Consider the following 22,122-nt stretch of genomic DNA (forward strand, 5'->3'; position numbering starts at 1 on the left):
TACATTGTAGATTCTCACTGAAGGAATCAAAACTATGAATGAACACGTGGAGTTATGTACTTAACAAAAAAAGGTGAAATAACTGAAAACATCTTTTATATTCTAGTTTCTTCAAAATAGCCACCCTTTGCTCTGATTACTTCTTTGCACACTCTTGGCATTCTCTCGATGAGCTTCAAGAGGTAGTCACCTGAAATGGTTTTCTAGCAGTCTTGAAGGAGTTCCCAGAGGTGTTTAGCACTTGTTTGCCCCTTTGCCTTCACTCTGCGGTCCAGCTCACCCCAAACCATCTGGATTGGGTTCAGGTCCGGTGACTGTGGAGGCCAGGTCATCTGCTGCAGCGCTCCATCACTCTCCTTCTTGGTCAAATAGCCCTTACACAGCCTGGAGGTGTGTTTGGGGTCATTGTCCTGTTGAAAAATAAATGATGGTCCAACTAAACGCAAACTGGATGGGATGGCATGTCGCTGCAGGATGCTGTGGTAGCCATGCTGGTTCAGTGTGCCTTCAATTTTGAATAAATCCCCAACAGTGTCACCAGCAAAATACCCCCACACCATCACACCTCCTCCTCCATGCTTCACAGTGGGAACCAGGCATCATTCATTCATTCATCTTCTAAACCGCTTATCCTCACTAGGGTCGCGGGGGGGTGCTGGAGCCTATCCCAGCGCACATAGGGCGAAGGCAGTGAAACACCCTGGACAGGTCGCCAGTCCATCACAGGGCAGACAGACAAACACTGACATTCACACACACAGTCATACCTAGGGGCAATTTAGCTTCTCCAATTCACCTGACCTGCATGTCTTTGGACGGTGGGAGTGCCCGGAGGAAGCCCACGCAGACACGGGGAGAACATGCAAACTCCACACAGAAAGGACCTTGGGTGGGAATCGAACCCAGGACCTTCTCACTGTGAGGCGACAGTGCTAACCACTGCACCACCGTGCTGCCCGGGAACCAGGCATGTGGAATCCATCCGTTCACCTTTTCTGCGTCTCACAAAGACACGGCGGTTGGAACCAAAGATCTCAAATTTGGACTCATCAGACCAAAGCACAGATTTCCGCTGTTCTAATGTCCATTCCTTGTGTTTCTTGGCCCAAACAAATCTCTTCTGCTTGTTGCCTCTCCTTAGCAGTGGTTTCCTAGCAGCTATTTGAGCATGAAGGCCTGATTCGCTCAGTCTCCTCTTAACAGTTGTTCTAGAGATGGGTCTGCTGCTAGAACTCTGTGTGGCATTTATCTGGTCTCTGATCTGAGCTGCTGTTAACTTGCCATTTCTGAGGCTGGTGACTCAGATGAACTTGTCCTCAGAAGCAGAGGTGACTCTTGGTCTTCCTTTCCTGGGTCGGTCCTCATGTGAGCCATTTTCGTTGTAGCGCTTGATGGTTTTTGCGAGTCCACTTGGGGACACATTTAAAGTTTTTGCAATTTTCCAGACTGACTGACCTTCATTTCTTAAAGTAATGATGGCCACTCGTTTTTCTTTAGTTAGCTGATTGGCTCTTGCCATAATATGAATTTTAACAGTTGTCCAATAGGGCTGTGGGCTGTGTAGTAACCTGACTTCTGCACAACAGAACTGATGGTCCCAACCCCATTGATAAAGCTAGAAATTCCACTAATTAACCCTGATAAGGCACACCTGTGAAGTGAAAACCATTTCAGGTGACTACATCATGAAGCTCATCGAGAGAATGCCAAGAGTGTGCAAAGCAGTAATCAGAGCAAAGGGTGGCTATTTTGAAGAGACTAGAATATAAAACATGTTTTCAGTTATTTCACCTTTTTTTGTTAAGTACATAACTCCACATGTGTTCATTCATAGTTTTGATGCCTTCAGTGAGAATCTACAATGTAAATAGTCATGAAAATAAAGAAAAGGCATTGAATGAGAAGGTGTGTCCAAACTTTTGGCCTGTACTGTACATATATATATATATATATATATATATATAATGATCTAACAGAAACAGAATAGGTCATCAAATGAATTACCTAAATTATACATTCAAACCCTGTCTGATTGCTGACATGGCAGCACAATAGTTTTTGTGTGGTCATGGTAGGATTTAAGTAATTACATTAATTCAATTTTCCCTTTATTCTTAAATATTCATAAACCTGTCTAGCCTGCTCACTTGATTTATATCATCTTGACTTAATGTGGTAAAGAACAGTAGTCTGAATTTGTTTGTTGGTTGTCATGTAGTGCTTATGTAGGTGTTATGTATGCCTGATGTTTTGTTCTCTTTGTATTTTAATCAGAATGAATCAGAGGAAGAAGACGATTATGTACGTGATCCTGAATATGTTCCGAATTCAGCAGATACTGAAGATGATTAACAACGAAGCAGCTTGATAAAGTCAAAATTCCTGGTTGCTGAACAGTTCCAAATGACATCAGTGAAAAACCTGCTAGTGGCAAAACTTGTGACACAGTACATTCTATAGCAAGAGGAGGAAAAAACTTAAGCTTTTTTTGCAAGGAGGGTCATCAGAAAATTGCTTGACACTTTAAAAAACACATTAAAGAGGATGCGGACATAGCTAAGGCTCTTAGGGCCCTATCTTACATCAGAGTCCCTACACCCATTATTTGGGGATTTAGCATTGCGTAAGAGGCGTTCCCCCGCAAAAGTTGCTATCTTGCACACCTGCCTTTATCCCTAAAACACCTGCGCTACCCATTATATTACGCATAGGCATAGTTTGGGCGTTACGCCAGTTAAACCAATCAGTGTGCCAGGTGCCATTTCCTTTAAGAGCAGGCTGTGCTATCCCAAATCCTCAAACCGAAACCCGTGATTTAGTACTATCTCTGCCATTTTCTCAGGGGTTCAACTGAGGCTAAAGCAAGGTGGCTTTTTATAGGCAAGTTAATTCAGGAGGTGGAGCCGCATGTGCAAGTCCACATGTGTCAAAGTGGACGCGCATTGAAGCTGCCTGGGTGCGCTCTTGTAAAAGCCCAAATGGGATAGCGGGTGGTTTGAGGACCCACTACACGCTTTCCCTAACGTGTGTGGTCAAGATAGCAATTGTAGGGAAAGCGCATAAACGCCCACGGGCACACCTCCAGGCGCAAATAAAGGAGTCGGCATAATGTATAGCGGGTAGTGTGGCCGCAAGATACCGTTTAGTGATAGTGGAAGCTGCTAAATGCGTAATTCACGGGTAGCAGGAGGTGGCAACGGGTAGGGCAGTGTGAAAGATAGAGCCCTTAGTCTTCCTCCATGCTCTAAAGGTAGGAGGGAATTATTAGAGCAATTTAGGAATAGGGGAAACTTCATCCACAACAATGAGGTTCTGAAAAACTGAAGTGGCAGACTTAAAGTTAAACAAAGAGCAAAGGCAACAATATAAAATATGAGTATTGCATTAACTGCAAAGGCATGTTTCTGCGTCAAGAACTGTGGAGACATATGAGGAGATACCCCTCCAAATCAGAGGACAAAGAACACAATGGAAGAAAAAGGGTGCTAGGCCTTGCATCAGTGGTCAAGTCAGCATGTTCCAGCACTGTTGAAGATGGGGTGCTTAAGATGTTAAGCCGTATGCATGACGATGACATTGCAAGCATTGTTCGCAATGATTTTTGTCTTTTACAGTATGCCCAGTACAGTATGCAAAGTTTTAATGACATCCATATTTATTTCTCAGTCTCTTTAGAGATACAACCAGAAAAAGAGGAAATATGTACGCAAAGTTAAAAAACAGTTTTCAGAACAAAACTGCTTCTACAGGCAAAAGTTTGTATTCACTGTGAGCTCCCTTTGCACTCCTTGAACTCTTCTGGGGAGACAGTGTTGAAGTTGTCTTCAGTAATTTTGTGGTATATAATAGCAGGCTTCTTTCAGCACTTCCCAGAGTTTTTCTTCAGATTTGGGCTGTCTTTGATTTCTTTCTCTACAACGGGGGAAACAGTAATTTCTTTGATTACTCATTACTGATAAAAGTAACGGTGTTACTCCCATCACTGGAAATAAATGGGTAAATATTGCAATAACTGGTTCCCACATGCATGAACAAAGGTTAAAACTATGTCCACATATCCATGTTGTAACTGGATGATATGTTATAGGCAAGAGCGACGTCGGATGTCGGACGGGAAGCAACCGATCCAGTGTTTACATGTGCTAGCAAGGTATAGTTAACATGCATAAAGCCTCAGCTATGCTGATGTGCGTAGTTATCGGCGAACTGAAACAACTGCTTATGTAATTTTATTGTATTTAGGCATCAAGTTGTCCAGTGTTTGAAGTGCGCTCCCCAGTGAAGCCCGTTTTTGTTTGGAGTCTGTATTTTGGAATGTAAGTGTTTTGTAAGATAGACTGTATATTTCAAAAGGATCTTTTATTTTTGCTGTTAAAGTAGACTTAACTGATTTCATTGTTTTCTATCTCAGTGATCCTGAAGCCCACTGCCGTAGCACCAGTGTTTACGGTGAACTGTGATAGTGACATTTGTTGTTGCCAAGCATTGATATGAATCTGAAGAAATATAAATTATTGGTGTTTTAATGGCTTTATATTATTTTGTGTGTGTGTGTGTACAGGACATTGAGAATATATCGTCATGTGAATTTCATGTTTACCCGGTAGTACCCATTACATTAGGAAAGCTCATTAAATATGAAGCAAAAAAAAAAAAATGTTAGTCGTTTATTTAGAGTTTTTAAACACTGGCAAACAATAGGAGGGTTAAAATGGGGACAGTACATATTAATAAACATTTACATGTAAATATGTAAGATTGTAGCTGGTGGCTAATTTCCATCTTTAGTCCCATTTGCAGGTTGATGTCAACATCAATAAAAGCACAACAAACAAGTAAAGATACAACAGTAATGCTCATAACAGACCAAGAGTTGTGGGACCATACTAATTTAGTTGTTAGGTGGCAAAGTCCTTGAGTGCTTAAGTGCTCAAGAGCACTTAAGAGCAAGATTTTAATTGCACATTACCCATGTATTGCACATTGCCCGCGTCAAGTGCTCATTAAATTGCATATTGCCCTATTCCACAAGTTTATAAAGTGCTAGTTTATATTGCACAATGACCTATAGCACATACAGATGTGTGTAGGTATTATTGCACTATTATTGCTATAACAACAAATCTAATGGTGGCCCACGACTTTCAGACAGTGCTGTGCTTTCCTATTGTTTGTCCAGATTTCACAGAGGAGGAGGAGGAGGAGGAGGAGGAGGAGGAGGAAGAGGAGGAGAACAATGATGAGGAAACTGTTGCGCATGATAAAGCTCTGGAAGTGGATGCACCTGATGAAATTAGTGGTATGAAGGCATTCAGGCTGTTCTCATTCAACGTTCGTACAAATTCCTATGAAAAATAATGCACAAATTTTCGTGCATATTCCTACGAATTTCCAGCAGCACGAGCGATCAGCGCGCCTGCGCGAGCCCCGAAGCGAGAGCCTTAAGAAAAATGGCGGACATTCCTTTTATTCTCAGTGGAAAATGCAATATTTTAAGAGAGCTTATGCATTCAAATGCGTTTTGATAACATTTCTAGCGGGAAATGTGCATTTTATTTCCAAAATCTTCGTTCAGTTATTGTATATAATGTTTACTTTGTTAGTTATTACGAAGATTCTTTCAGGTTTCTATCGTTGCTATGGCTGTTGCTATGGACGCTGCTACCACTGTCGCTGATGTAGCTTCCGCTCGGAAATATTGTCCTCACTGTCACCGTGGAAATCTGGGGAGGGAGGCGTAAGGTTAACCTGCTCTCACAGAAATCCATGAAATGAGCATGACCTCCTAATAACGCATTGCGTGCTCCTCGCATGTAACCTGTTTTAATCGATTTCTATGGTTTTAATTCCGTGTGATCACCACACAAACGGTGTTCACTGGAAGTCGGCGAGGATCCGTGACGTCATGCTGTGGGTGGTGGTTCATAGATCCCGGAAGTGCAAATTTAATCGATATTCCAGAAAAAGGTCTGATTATTAGTCATAACGTTGTAACCATCCAAGGCAGACTTACCACGAGCTATGAGGATGTGTAACGATGGCATGTGCTTCAGCCGAGTCCACAAGTCCTGTATAATATCAACTTTATTTTAAGAAAACACATTTTATTTGCGATGTCATATCACGGAGAAGCACTACATTACCCATAATCCTAGTGTTTATCAGCGACGTGTCTGATTTTACTTTCATCAATAAAGTCAATAAAGTGTAATAAAGTGCATGAAAGTTGATAATATGCTGATATGTTACGCCATTGAACACAACCCTTTCAGTCAGCGAAACAGAGCGGGTGGAAAAACCGCGGAAACACGTCAAAATAGCACTAAAGATTTATATATATATTTTTATTTTTCATAACACATCTTTATTCGTGATATAAACATAGGCTACATGTTAAGGTTATAGTTTTGGTGTTGAAAAACTACCGTATGTATGTTTTTTAAACCTAATTTCGAAACTTTTCCCCTAACCCGGAAGAGGCGTACCAGAACTACAATCTGCGCGGAGTTGCAACACACAGAGGTGTCCTGCGCCATAGATTTTGTAGTTCTAATATGTTATGTCTATTATGTGATGTTGTGATCACTAATTTTTCAATCTTTATTATAGTTTTTGGGTGTGGGAAGAACGCCTGTTTGGTCAGATTTTATTTATTTTTTTCTTAAGATAGTGAAATCATGTTTTTTCCATGTTTTGACACTAGTCAGTGGCGCCCCCTATTGGTTTGCCATCGGGCATGATAGTAGAGGTCAAGAGCTTTCCAAAAATGTTGACCCCATGTCTGTGCCATTTTTTGTTGCTGCACTGTAAGCCTTTAAAAGTGTCTCAGGTGGCCATATTAAGTCAATGGGAAAATATGAAATATGAAACACTGAGTATTTTAAGGGGAATATAAGCTTTGAAATGGTCCAAATTGAAAAGTATGACTGTGTTTAAGACTAACATCAATATTATAAATAAATTTGGCCATTAAATACCCCCTTAAAGAAGTCTGACTGATTTTATCAAGCTTGGCCCTAAAAGAGGTCTGCAGATGTACACCTGAGACAGCCTTGGCTTGGAGCACGATGAAAATCAAACCTTGTCACAGAACAACAATGAAGACATCGTTTGAAAGGCAGGAGCGCCGGATTCATTTAAGAAGTGGGGGGGCCAAAAAGTGCCGTGTTGTGTGTTCAGCTCATTCACAGTGCCTCTATTCCGTGCACCTCATCGACGCCCCTATATTGCAACACTTACAGTATAAAAAATAAAACGACGTTTGGCTCATTCCCGTTAACTCAGACACACATGCCCCAAATCCATCACCAAGATTGAGGTGTCTTTAAAATTAATGCTTTGGATTTGTCGTTTCAATGTATATCATGAATTAACACGCAGTGAGGTCCGTGACTGGGTAGGCAGGATCAGCCAGAGCTGAAATCACATAATACATGCATACAAAAATATATATGAAGTAGGACTCAATATTAAAACCACTGCAAAGTCAATCAAGCTGCCGCTGTCAAAAATGTAGTTATTGACATCAGCGGATTATAGCGCGCACATAATTACTGCCAATTAATTATCTGAGACAAACATTCACCTGCATTTCTGCAGGATTTACAGCCCAGGAGCTCCCAAAGACAAGATCACAACAAGAAATCAGCTGAATCTCAACAACACAGGACTTCCAGCCTCAGTGCAGTCTAAAAGAGCAACAATTAAGCAATAAGCCCCGAGGAGCCGTGGGTGACAGTGATTTAAAACGCCCCTCAGCTGTTGTAAAATCACTGTAACTCACGTCTTCTCGGGGCTTATTGCTTTTATAAAACGGTTACCCTACATATAGCCCATAAAATAAACACACAAGAGAAAAATCAAGAATTTATTGGTAATAATGCAACAATAAAATTGAGAACTATTCATTCTTCCACCAAGCAAGACAGAGTGGACAGAACGGTTACCAAGCAACACAGACTCTAAAGGGGCTTTCACATAGCGGGCGCTCAGCGCCGACCTCAGCAGCGTAGCCATTCATTGTGTATGTGGTCGCTGGGCGCCACGGCGCTCTGCTCTGCGCCGAGGAGGGCGCAGCGCAGAGCAGAGCGCTGCCGCTGGACAGCGCGGTACTGCGGGTCAGGGCGCTGCCGCGGGTCAGGGCGCTGCCGCTGGACAGTGCGCCGCTGGACAATTTCAACTTGGGCGCTGCGCCCTGTGACGTCACCTCGGTGCACCCAATAGGAGAGAATAGTGGAATCGGAAGAAATTGGCGGATTTTGGCAGAAAGGCATAAGAAAAATGGAGGAGAGCATCATCGTGGCTGTCTCTCTGCGTCCAGAGCTGTGGGACAATAGACTGCGGGCATACCGTGATATTGTCAAAAAAGCCCAGGCATGGAGAGAAATATCCCACAGTTTAGGAGTACCAGGTGTGTTTAAAAATTGTCAGTGATATGATGTTTTTCCTTTCCACAATAGCCAATTTTTTTTTCTTTTTTCTGCAATTAAACACCAATACTGTTGTAAACTGAAGCAAATTATTTTCTAAACGGACAGGAGGTGTATGTATTTAGAAATCTAGATGATTGACATCATGCGATATGCACTACTCTTGAAAAGACAATGCAGTATAGTCATATATTTATTATAAAATCCCATGTGAAGTCACACACACAACAGGTAACTCTTCTTGCTGCTGCTCGTCTTCTCCTCCACCTCGTCCTCCTCAGAAGAACTGCTGCCAGAGCTGATCTTTGACTTGGTGACAGGTACATGGTGTATCCGAAGCTGCTGTGCTGTCCGCCAGAGAAAAGTGTGCCGGAACGGAAAACTACTTCTCAGCGTCTGTCGCCAAATACGTGCACAACGCGCATGCATGCGCCCTACTCAGCGCCCAGTCTGCGCAGCACCCAGCGCTGCGCGCCGCCCAAACCGCATCCTATGTGAAAGCCCCATAAGATAGCTTTTTCATCTAGCGACATCATCATGTCACATCAGGCTATTTGGGCTCGTTAATGTTGAGTTGGATATTTCCATTAATAGTGCAATTGTTAAAATAGTGTTCAATTATGTTTGGACTCCTCTTTGCAGGGACGGTGGCGTGCGTTTCACGACAGGTGCGTTTTTGCGCAGATGTATGCCTAACGTCGGTTGTAACAATAACAATAATAATAAAAGTATACTGTTAATTTAGATTTAAGATTCAAGATTCCTTTATTTGTCATTTCGCCCATAGTAAAAAAAATACACAGGTTAAAACGAAATAGATGTATGGTAATTTACTATACATCGGCGCCGTCACTGTGTCCGCTTTGGGTGGAGATAAAAGTCAGGTGGATCAGGAGGCAGCAGGGGAGGTAGGCTATTTCTCCAGGGAGGCCACCGGACACAGTGGGTTACCCGGCTGCTCATATATGAATCCCCGCAGGCTTTCTATGTTTTTTTTTCAGCAGCATCTTCGTGATTTTTTATGCATTTGTTCAAAGACAGAGTGACATATTTTAGGCCATTTTCGTGGGAAGATTTGTCACGTCCTTCTTGGCGGAGTTTCTGTACCACACCGGCGAAAACATTGTTGCTGGTGGTGAATTTAGCATCCTTTAACAGACACCAAGCACCTCCTCCAACCACTCATCCAGGCTCAGGCCACCCAGCAAATCAAAATTCACTACAAAGTCTGATATTTAACCTAACGAGTAAGCTGAGCGCAGAGTAGTTGGTTGCTAGGCAACGCTATGTCCGTTTACAGTGGCGCAGGGATATTTTGTGCCGCGGTCTGCCAGTGGGTTACACTGATTTTACAACAGCATGGAACGCGGCTCAGCCAATCACATTTAAGGATGGGAAGCACCCGTTTTAAAATACATTATAAACACCGCCCGTTCGGATCACACATTAAACCTCCAAGCAAAACTCAGTCTAAAAAACCTAAAAAGCTACTGAGTCACTCACATACGATCACAACATAGGAAGACTTTATAACCAGAGAGAGTTCTCCCTGTTAGCTTTTACCTTTTCGTTGTGTGCACTGATGTGGAATCTGAGCTGCTCCTCCAGCGCTGTGTCTGTGTCTGTCCGGCTCTTCCCACATGTCTTCAGGTGGATCTGAGAGCGGATGTGGGCTGTGGAGGTTTGGTGCTCCAGCAAAGCCTCGGCAGGCTGTGCAGGTCGCAGTCAGCCTCTCTCAGCCAGACGCTGCCGCGACCCGCCGAGCAAAGGAGACTCGGAAAGCACAAAAACCTGCTAGCTTGACTAATCCACACAACCCGGTCCTTCTTTTTGTACCATTCCGTTTGAAAAGTCCTCGCATTTTTTGTCCCTTCCTTTGGATTAAATCCTTGAGGTCAGGTGTTGGTTTCCCAGTTAATATTAAGTTTTTTCCTCAAATATCAAGTTAGAAAGTCTTTTCATGGGAAATCTCCTTCTTTGCTGCTAGCCAAAAGCACCGCGCGCCGGCGACAACAGCATCGCGAGACCTTTTGGGGGGGTTCAGGGCCTGTCGGGATTCCTGACATTCTTCATGAAGTTCAATTTTGTTTGCCAGTATTTTGTTTTCTTTTTCACCGGTTCGGACATGTTTGCAGATGCAAGCAGTCAATTCACAACAACATGCAGCAATGAAACAGTTTTACTGGCTGATGTACAGTACACTGCATGTATTTGAATTGTGTGACGTCCTCTTTGATTGGATTAAAAATGTAAGTATTCTTCTCTTGTTTTATGTTTATGTACTACGGAGCCGCGGAGGGGCCATTGAGAGAAAAATAAAACACACCATGCTACGTTATACTACGCTGTGCACTAGAAATGTTTGAGTGCTAACCAGATATAATTTGTGAGTGCCTGCTGTCAGCTGTATCTTTCTCTCTATGGCCCCTCTCTGTATTTTACCTAACGTATGAGTTACCGTAAGTGTTGCAATATAGGGACTTTGATTGTGATTAAAAATAACGTGGGAGGAGGGTAAAAGTGGGGGGGCCAATGGCCCCCTGGCCCCCTGTTTCCGGCGCCAGTGTTGAAAGGTCTTGACCTATGGAGTAACATATCTCAGTGTGAAACCAGTGCGCAGTTCCTGCTCCTCAGGAATGCCCTTTGAACCTTGCACCTGAGACACTTTAAAGGCTTACGGTGCAGCAACAAAAAATGGCACAGACATGGGGTCAACATTTTTGGAAAGCTCTTGACCTCTACTATCATGCCCGATGGCAAACCAATAGGGGCGCCACTGACTAGTGTCAAAACATGGAAAAAACATGATTTCACTATCTTAAGAAAAAAAAAAAAAAATCTGACCAAACAGGCGTTCTTCCCACACCCAAAAACTATAATGAAGATTGAAAAATTAGTGATCACAACATCACATAATAGACATAACATATTAGAACTACAAAATCTATGGCGCAGGACACCTCTGTGTGTTGCAACTGCGCGCAGATTGTAGTTCTGGTACGCCTCTTCCGGGTTAGGGGAAAAGTTTTGAAATTAGGTTTAAAAAACATACATACGGTAGTTTTTCAACACCAAAACTATAACCTTAACATGTAGCCTATGTTTATATCACGAATAAAGATGTGTTATGAAAAATAAAAATATATATATAAATCGTTAGTGCTATTTTGACGTGTTTCCGCGGTTTTTCCACTCGCTCTGTTTCGCTGACTGAAAGGGTTGTGTTCAATGGCGTAACATATCAGCATATTATCAACTTTCATGCACTTTATTACACTTTATTGACTTTATTGACGAAAGTAAAATCAGACACGTCGCTGATAAACACTAGGATTATGGGTAATGTAGTGCTTCTCCGTGATATGACATCGCAAATAAAATGTGTTTTCTTAAAATAAAGTTGATATTATACAGGACTTGTGGACTCGGCTGAAGCACATGCCATCGTTACACATCCTCATAGCTCGTGGTAAGTCTGCCTTGGATGGTTACAACGTTATGGCTAATAATCAGACCTTTTTCCGGAATATCGATTAAATTTGCACTTCCGGGATCTATGAACTACCACCCACAGCTTGACGTCACGGAATCTCGCCGACTTCCAGTGAACACCGTTTGTGTGGTGATCACACGGAATTAAAACCATAGAAATCGATTAAAACAGGTTACATGCGAGGAGCACGCAATGCGTTATTAGGAGGTCATGCTCATTTCATGGATTTCTGTGAGAGCAGGTTAACCTTACGCCTCCCTCCCCAGATTTCCACGGTGACAGTCAGTGAGGACAATACTTCCGAGCGGAAGCTACATCAGCGACAGTGGTAGCAGTGTCCATAGCAACAGCCATAGCAACGATAGAAACCTGAAAGAATCTTCGTAATAACTAACAAAGTAAACATTATATACACTAACTGAACGAAGATTTTGGAAATAAAATGCACATTTCCCGCTAGAAATGTTATCAAAACGCATTTGAATGCATAAGCTCTCTTAAAATATTGCATTTTCCACTGAGAATAAAAGGAATGTCCGCCATTTTTCTTAAGGCTCTCGCTTCGGGGCTCGCACAGGCGCGCTGATCGCTCGTGCTGCTGGAAATTCGTAGGAATATGCACGAAAATCTGTGCATTATTTTTCGTACGATATCATACGAACCGTTTCATGAGAATACGTTGAGGCATTTACTGTAAGCAAGACGGTGGCTGCTGAGAAAACCTCAGTACCGGACTCTTATCTGGGACTGCTACACCTTACAGTGCGTTTTAACAGCAGGCGACTCGAGTGACTAGTGTTGATACTAGGGACTGCGCTGATTTGGCAATGTATATGTTTGTGGGCACGTGGAAAAAGTTAAGAAATGCTGAACTTTCAGGTGATATCACCCATGAACAGCCAATCAAATTCCTGTGCTGCTGTCTTTAAATTTCCTAAGAACATCAGAACCACTTCGATTAGGCCAATCAAGCACAGGGGGGAACCGGGAAGACAACTAACAGCCTAGCAGCTGAGACGCCTACTGTACCAGCAGCTGCCGGGAGGCTGACACCACGAGCAGACCTCAGTGGGTCTACGCCAACGGCAGACAGCCTAGCAACTGCGATGCATACCTCTCCGGCAGCAGCCGGGAAGCCACCACCACCAGTGGCTCTCAGCGGGGCCGCGCTCACGGCAAACAGCCTAGCAGCTGAGATGCTAACCCCTCCAGCAGCAGCCGGGAAGATCAGCACCAGCTTCTCTTAGCAAGGCCACGCCAATGGGTAAGAGCCTAGCAGCCAAGATATCTACTCCACCAGCAGCAGCCAGGAGGCTGACACCATCAGCAGATCTCAGTGGGTCCGCGCTGACGGCAAACAGCCTAGCAACTGCGATGCATACCTCTCCGGCAGCAGCCAGGAAGCCACCAGCGGCAGCAACTGGGAAACCACCACCACCAGCGGCTCTCAGCGGGGCCGCGCTGACGGCAAACAGCGCAGCAGGTGAGATGCTAACTCCTCCGGCAGCAGCCGTGAAGCTACCAGCACCAGTGGCTCTCAGTGGGGCCGCGCCAATGGCTAACAGCCTAGCATATTATATTAAAAAGGTTCATTTGGCCTACAAATTAATGTTAACCACAGTTTTTCTTTTATAAAGGCCTGTAAGGTGAATTGTTTGTACCTGACAAGTTTCGGCTACCTTGCTTCTGCAGCCTTCATCAGAGGTGTCACGTGATGTAGGAGCTGATGAAGGAGCCTACCAACTTTCCCACACCTGGGACACAGTCCTGCAGGGCCACCCCCGGCCGTTCAGCAGACCACCAGACGGCAGAGGGCGCCCCGCCCCTGGACACCGCCATCCCATCACTTCAGGTGGGATGGCAAAATCCATATAACACATCACAGAAGACGTCACACCAACATCACGTGACACCTCTGATGAAGGCTGCAGAAGCAAGGTAGCCGAAACTTGTCAGGTACAAACAATTGACCTTACAGGCCTTTATAAAAGAAAAACTGTGGTTAACAGCCTAGCAGCCGAGACGTCTACTCTACCAGCAGCAGCCAGGAGGCTGACACCATCAGTGGATCTCAGTGGGTCTGCGCCGATGGCAAACAGCCTATCAACTGAGACACATACCTCTCTGGCAGCAGCCAGGAAGCCACCACCACCAGCGGCTCTCAGCAGGGCCGCACCAACAAATTTACTGTGAAAAACTACCCTTCAATAAAATCTACCATTTTTCCTGATAGATACTTTTCAGCTGAAAACAAAGAGTCATCAGCCAACAGACGCGTCTCTGGACACAATGGTATGGCCAAGTTGGATTTTTAGTTGCATTGGCACCCCTGCTTTTCTGTCAGATAATGCATAATTTCTTCCAGAAAAATGTTGAAATTGCAAACGTTTTTGTATTCTCATGTTTACTTTTTTTTTTTTTTAATTTACATTGGAGCAACACAAAAAAGCTGAGAAAAAAGTCAAATCTGATACTTCTCACACAGAATAGCAAACATGGACTGGATAAAATGATTGGCCCCTTTTAAAATCATAAGAAAAAAGTGTATTTCAAGCATGTGATGGGTCCCATGTATAAAGTATAATTCATTAGCAGTTTTTCACATTGTAGAATGGGAAATGTCAGTTTAGGGGGTATTTTCTGATTTCAATGTCCTTCTTGTACTAATGCAAATGAATGTTGACGCATGTGAACTCGTTCTTCAATCGCCGATGTATTGACATTTCGCATGTGTTATTGTCACATTGAATGAAGACGCGCAATGAAATTCAGCTCAACAAAGCACCGCCTGCTTGTTCCATTTTCCAAATTGTACAGTGACAATGAACAAGAAAGTCGAGAACCGGAAACAGACAGCTTGCCTTCAAAGTAAAACTTTCGCGTTGTGTTGGCTGCAGCGGTCATTAGAAGAATTGAATGAATGAATGAATGTTCCGATGTAAAAATATTGGTAAATATTTTGATGGCCGCTGGTGCGACGCTGTGAGCAGAGCGCTGAGCCAGCCGTCCCAAGCATGCTGCTAAATTAAATGAAAATTAATCCCAAAGAACGTCGGGGGTTCTGCTTGACATCCCGCTACACCTGTTCTCCCCCTGGGGTCTGCAGCTGTGCCGCTGGGGGTCTGTGTGGGGGGTCTCTGCTGCCCTACCTGGCCTCGTCCCTCAACACTATCCTCAATATCAATATCATATTATACACTTGAACTAGAGATTATCAATCATGACACTATTGCTATCATTGCTACTGCCATTACCACTCTCACACTACTATATTATTATTATTATTATTATTATTATTATTGTTATTATTATTATTATTATTATCATACCATTATTAGTTAAATTTAACATATTGTCACCATAGTATTGTATGCCATTTTTTATTCCATTCCACACTATGATAACACATTAACACAAGAAAAAAGGGAAAGGAAAAGAAGGGGGAAAAAAAGCATTTACACACACGCACACACATACACACACCCCTTTATGCTACTACTGTTTTATGTTTTGGTCTTGTCTGTATTTGTATTGTATTTGTATTCACCATCACTGTTCTTGTCTTGTATTGTTGTTTATGTGTCACACAAATAAAAAAAATATATATATATTTTGAAATTTGAAATTTATTTATTAATGGATAGCCCCTTGAGATGAACCATCTCGTTTTCAACTTTCAACTTTATTAACTGTTTTCTGTCATTATTGTTTTTTTTCTCTCAAGCCACACATTGAGTGTCGTCGTGTCATCCAAATTAAATTTTTCTCCGATTTAAAGACCAGCAGCTGTATGGATCCACATTTCACTCCACCTCCCTGTAGGTAGGGATGGTCCAATCCAGGCCAAAATGACTGGATCGGGTATCGGATTTTTTTATTAGAACCCGTCCGATCCGATCCATAAGCCCAAGCTATCTCATATAGCCTCAACTTCACTTTGTGCGACATGCCGTAACACAGACGAGCTGTTGCCATGGTTGCCATGTGCCTGTGTTTTCGTCACGTGAGCAGAAGCCTGCAGAGCTGTAGTCACGTCCTGTTAACTTTACGTTAACAAAAGCGCAACGTTTGCAATATAAATAATGTCTCAAGGGGTGGGAGCAAAACCGGATGTTTTAACACAACGAACTTAATAAAGCATCTGAAGAAGCATCATGGAAAGGAGTAAGGAGACTTTTACAGGCGAGTACAAAGAAAAGCAAACCGTTTTTTTTTTTGGTAGGCTACAGCAAATCTTGGGTCCGTTTCACAAAACAGGTTTAGTGAAAACTCTGAGTCTGTTAACCCTGAAATGAGGGAAACTCTGAGTTTTCCGTTTCACAAAGGGAGGTAACTCAAAGCAGAGAAAGAGGGCTAACTAGCCTGTTTCACAGAGGGAGGTAACTTAAGCTCTCGGTCAGTTACCGCAGTAACAGACTCCATGAAACTAACCTGGTCGGGACCAGGTTTTTCTCATGAAACCTCGAGTTTCTCTCTGTGTCCGCCCTCTTTCAGCCACACACCGTATTTAACTTCCTCATTCATTCAGTCAGCAGGCGAGTTTTGGCGTGGCATATTAGCTCTGCCATCTGTTATTTAAAAAATAATAATTAAAAAACAGTCAGTAGGCCTTTATTAGAAGTCCATTAGTAGTTAGGTGGCGTCTTTTTTTCACGAACATGGCATGTCCTTTCGATAAGGATCCCGTGGATGAAGGTGCAGTGTTACTGCGCAGAGAATTAAATATTCGTCGGGAGATGGTTATAAGACCGCGCATAGATGTTTTAGCATTTCCAGACAATTATCTTTTTGAGCGTTACCGTTTCATGTCACCTAAATGAAATAAATTAATAGGCCAGCAGTAATTCAAGCAGTTTTCCCCTGTAATATTATTGATTGCAACGGACTACATTTAAACTTACGCATTGACCCGAGCATGTTCTCCCATGCCGTCTCCCTCTCCTTTGCCACTGCAGTGGTGTTGCACTTTAAAAAAAAAATTAATCAAACTCGCTGTATGAATTAAGATTTCCAATTCAATTGAGGTGAAAAAACGCAGCCCGATGCTTCCCCGTTGCCATGGTGACTCGTCTTATAGCTGTTGTGCACGCGCTTAACTCCAGGTGAAACTACTCCGAGTTGATAAAACTAACTCAAATGCAAAATTTGCACCAAGTTGCACTTTTATTTAGTGTTGTTGTCACATATTTCCCTTCTTTCTTTAGGGGACCAGAATAGTTGTTGTACAGTGAATGTGGTGTTTTTAGATGTCAGTATCAAGCTAATTACATCGACGTATTATTAACAACTTTTAGAGTGACAAAAAGAATCGGATCGGTATCGGCCGATCCTCAAGACTGCAGTATCAGTATCGGTATCGGTATCGGATGTGAAAAAGTGGTATCGAGCCATCCCTACCTGTAGTGTGTTGCTTTTTAAATTATGTTGAGCGGTGCATGCTTTCCAGGTGATTTCTTTGTGTACGGACTGTGATGCTCCTTTAATTTGTAATCAAACTCACTTGTGGCAATCAACAGGTGCTGGCAATATGGAAATCCCTCTTAGAACCAGTTAAAAATTAGAAAAGTTCACTGTGTGTTGTTTGTGTTGTTTTGTTGAGAAGCATGAACAATCTCAAGGCTACAGGTCCATCTCCAGAGATCTTAATGTTCCTGTGTCCACTGTGTACAACTTTGTCAAGAGGTTTTCAGCCCATGGCACTGTAGCTACCCTCCCTGGATGTGGATGAAAGAGAAAAATTGATGAAAGCATGCAGCATAGGATTGTTCAAATGGTAGTGGTTGATGGTTACAGGAAGATATTGTTTTCAGTTATTTTTTCCAAAGGGTGTGCTACCAAATATTATGTTGAGGGTGCCAATAATTTTGTCCAGTCCATTTTTGGAGTTCTGAGTGAAATGTGTCTTTTTTCCTCAACTTTTGTGTTGCTCAAATGCAAACAAAAGAAATAAACATGAGAATACCAAAGCATTTATAATCTCAACAGTTTTCTGGGAAGAATAATACATTATCTGACAGAAATGCAAGTGCCAAAACTTTCATCCATGCCTGTATAATAATACTGTAAAATAACTTTGCATTGCCTAGTTCTCAGTACTATGAAAAGGATTTAATGCATTTGTTTATTTCAAGAAGGTGTCCGGCAAGTCTGTAGTTAGCCTTACTGACAGTTTTGCCATCTTGTTTGTTTTCAGTGGTTAAAAGACGCATGGCAACAAGAACACCATGGACCAAGAGAGATGCAGCATTTTACATCCCACATCAAGAAGGGTCACTTGGTGAGCAAAGGGGAATGAGAGGTTTGGACAGTCCAAAACATAAGAGACTTTGTCTGCAACAGGGGACTAACCATAAGGCGTCAGTTGTCCCAAATGGATTTTTAAGTTCAGGACTTTTAGACCACAAGAGTTACGCAGTTGTATGCACACAACGGGTTAGTGTTGCTACTTAGTTAACTCTTTGGGGGTCCTCTGGACAAAAGTGTCCTTTTCATGTTTGTTTGTTTGTTTTTTTTTAATATCTTTTGTATTTTAAAGTCTGTGGGCATGAAATTTCCAGTATCTTTGATAATGAATTTACTTAAAGGATTACTGAATTTTAGAAACTCTTTATTCTGACATTGATTTCTCTTGACTGTTGATTAAAAAGAGATATCACTCAGTGAGGAATCAATCCGTCCTCGAGTAATTCAAAGGATTACTAGATCTGGGAAAACTTTACTCGTGCTCATCTCTGGTTTTATTCCTACCAGTTTGTAGCAGTTCTACAAAAATGTATTTGTATGAAATTAATGTTCTATTCACCTCCAGGTACAGTTGGTTTTTTTTTTTTTTTTTTTTTTTTTTTTTTTGGTCCATTTTTGTATATCTAAAGTTTTTGTTGTCTTACTTGTAATGTTATGGTTATTTTTCAGTAAAGTTGGTTTCAGTTGGTTTTAATCTGTCACTCAAATCATTTATCACAACAGGTGTAAACTGTTAATCAAATCTGCTGTCTCTGCAAAAGTACATCTACCTGCCTTAATGAAGATGTAACCCACCAGGTGTGTATTTCCTCTTAGGCTGGAGATATACTTGCTGTATACTGTAAACTACGCTTACGTGTGCGCATCATGGCTGCCTCATGTATCCTGCGTTTGTTTGGAGCGTTGGTTGTGCACATCCTCAGAAATTAACGCTATGCGTATGTGAGATGCAATATGCACATGAACGGTAGGGGCGGTGTAGGGTAGTGTGGGGATGTGACAGGGTGAGATGTAAATTTTTTAAAACAAGTTAATGGATCAAGTCCACAAATTACCCCCGTCTGTATGATGTGTCTTTGCTGCTGCACAGTGACAAATATGATTGTCAGAATAGCTAGCGTGAGATCAGTATCATTTCAAAAGCTACGTTTTGAGACCTGCAAAAATAAACAGAAAAAAGTCAGAGACCGTTACGTCCATGCACGCCGGAAAATGTTGAAAAAATGGAACGGGGACGGCAAACGGTTTCCATTTCTGGGCAGAACTACATATCCAATGTATTACTATCACTGAGTCTGTTCAAAGTTTGAGTTGTGTCCTGTCCATTTGCATTGCTTTCACAAGAGTGCTCCCTAGTCTGGTTCCTATCACAACCCCCATCAACTCCAAGCATGGCCCAGTCATTCTCTTGAGTGGGGCCACTCTGGACTTGGATGACACCAGACTGGTAGTCTTTTCTCCATCACTTGTTTCTCCCTGCACATATGCTACTGCACTGTAAGCTCTTTCGCTTGCATCACAGAACACGTGTAGTTTTAAGGTGTGCTTGTTCTGCGCCTATATGTCTGTTCTGTACCACCGTGGGATGAATGAATGAATGAATGAATGATACTTTACTGAACCCTTGCAGGAAATTACATTGTCACTGCAGCTTCATCACTGCAACACATATAAAATTTCACACTCATAGGGTTGATGAGTGGGTGAATAAATAAATAAATAAATAAATATACATCATATATGAAACAGAGGTTAAGATTTAGGGTTTTTGTGCATTAAAAAGTCTTATGGCAGCTGGAATAAAAGACTTCCTGAAGCGCTCCGACTTGTGTGCTGGTGCAATCAGTCTTTGACTGAAGATGCTGCTCTTAACTACCCGCAGGGCACGGAGAGGTTGTGCAGAGTTGCTCAGTATAGCCTTGAACTTGGACAGTATTCTTTTCTCTGCCACCTGTTGGACCAGCTCCAGTTTGACCCCCACCACAGAACCAGCCTTCTTGATTAGTTTGTCTGCTCTGTTCCTATCTGCTGTGCAAACCTGCCTCCTTAGGCAGTAAAGACGGCTTTGCCCCTTGCTGTATGCCACCTCCGTGTGGTTCTTCCAGTCAAGCTTGCTGTCCAGCTGCACACCTAGGTATGTGTGGTTGGGGACCAGCTCCACCTCTGCGCCCCTGATGGTAACTGGTGTTAGTTTGGTCTTCCCCTTCCCTCTTCTGAAGTCCACAGCCAGTTTTTTGGTTTTGGTGGTGTTCAGAAGGAGATGGTTGCGCTCACTCCAGTCCACAAAGTTACTGATGGTTTGTCTGTATTCCTCCTCCTCCCCTCCTGTGATGAGGCCAACGACAGCTGAATTGTCAGAGAATTTCTGTAGGAAGCAGCTGTCAGTGTTGTGCTGGAAGTCAGATGTATATATAGTGAACAGGAAGGGGGCCAACACAGTTCCTTGCGGTGCCCCGGTGCTGCTGAGTATTGTGTCAGAGGTGCTGTTTTGCAGACGCACATACTGTGGTCGTTTAGACAGGTAATCCAAACACCACGACACCAGTGAAGGATCCACACCCATCCCTCTCGTCTTCTCCCCTAACAAGCAGGGCTGTATTGTGTTGAATGCACTGGAGAAATCAAAAAAGGTGAACCTCACAGATACATTGGGGGTGTCCAGATGTGCATAGACCCTCTGCAGCATGAAGCCCCCTTAGGAAATGGACATGATCATTTGTACCTTACATTAAAGTCTTAAAGTGCCATCTTCACCAGGGTAGAAAAGATCCAGAGAGATGTTGACATCCAGAGATTTAAAGGTGGAGACATGCTCCACTGCAGCCCCATTCATACATGTAAATACAAGTACGGCTAACATCTTTAGTCTCCCTGTGATCCACAATGAGTTTTGTATTTGGTCTTAAGGTCAAAGTTGTTAATGGCAAACCCCTCTGCCAGGCGCTGAATTCTTTCCCTGTAGGTAGTCTAGTCTGGATTGACGATCATGTTCATTCATGTTAGGGTAGAAGAACCTATTACTGGATTGTACCCTCTTGCCCTCTGGAAACCCATAGTGGGTTTTAAGAGAGTATGGGCCCTATCTTGCGGCAGACTCCCTAAACCTGTTATTTGCGGATTTAGGGTTGCATAAGAGGCGTTCCCCCGTAAAAGTTGCTATCTTGTGCACCTCCCGCTATCCGCTTTCCCTAAAGTGTGTGCGCAAGATAGCAATTTTAGGGATAGCGCATGAAACACGCCCACGGACACACCTCCAGGCGCAAATGACGGAGTCGGCATAACGGATAGCGGGTAGCGTGGGCGCAAGATACCGTTTAGGGATAGCGGAAGTTCCTAAATCCGCAATTTGCGGGTAGCGGGTAGTGGCAGCGGGTAGCGGGTGGCACAAGATAGGGAGCTATATCTATTATTTTCTTTGTCTAGACCTTGTAATGTTTGTCAGTCCCCTTAAACCAGGAATTGGTTAGGTTTGTGTGTGTATGTTAACAGACCATGTAAACTCAGTTGTCCCAATATACAACAATTGGTCCAGACCCTATAACCCTGTGAAATGTCACATATATGTTCTGAAAGTGATTTTGTATTTTTTAAGTCAGATGTGTCTTCTGCAGATCAAATGAAAATTTTTGACAGGATTTTTAGGATACTGGGATGCTGGGAAAGGTGTGTCCCTGCAAACCATTGCCCTCATAAACCATGTATGTCTTTGTGTGTGTGTGTGTGTGTGTGTGTCTGTCTGTCTGTCTCACCATAGTGGTCTCCTGGATGGATCCAAAGCTGTTAATGAATATGTTGACCTTGGATTCTACTGGGATACCTGAAACACACACAAACACACTTGTGATGCTAGTAGATATGGAAAAGAAGCAGCTTTTATGGAAAGTTTGTAGTTAAAGCCAATAAATATAATTTCATGTAGTATGCTCCAGACAAACAAGAGGCAGGGCTCACGACTGA

At 42.8% G+C, this 22,122-nt stretch overlaps 1 protein-coding gene across 1 annotated transcript in view; it reads right to left on the reverse strand.

Moving 5' to 3' along the window:
- LOC115369087 (glycine receptor subunit beta-like) overlaps positions 1–22,122 on the reverse strand; it is a 262,500-nt gene that overhangs the window by 105,034 nt on the left and 135,344 nt on the right. Inside the window, exon 4 of the mRNA XM_030065640.1 lies at positions 21,915–21,982. Within this exon, the coding sequence (XP_029921500.1) occupies positions 21,915–21,982 (68 nt within the window). The remainder of the gene's footprint in view (positions 1–21,914; positions 21,983–22,122) is intronic.

This window comes from Myripristis murdjan, chromosome 1 (genome assembly GCF_902150065.1).
Source record: "Myripristis murdjan chromosome 1, fMyrMur1.1, whole genome shotgun sequence".
In the NCBI taxonomy this organism is placed as follows: domain Eukaryota; kingdom Metazoa; phylum Chordata; class Actinopteri; order Holocentriformes; family Holocentridae; genus Myripristis; species Myripristis murdjan.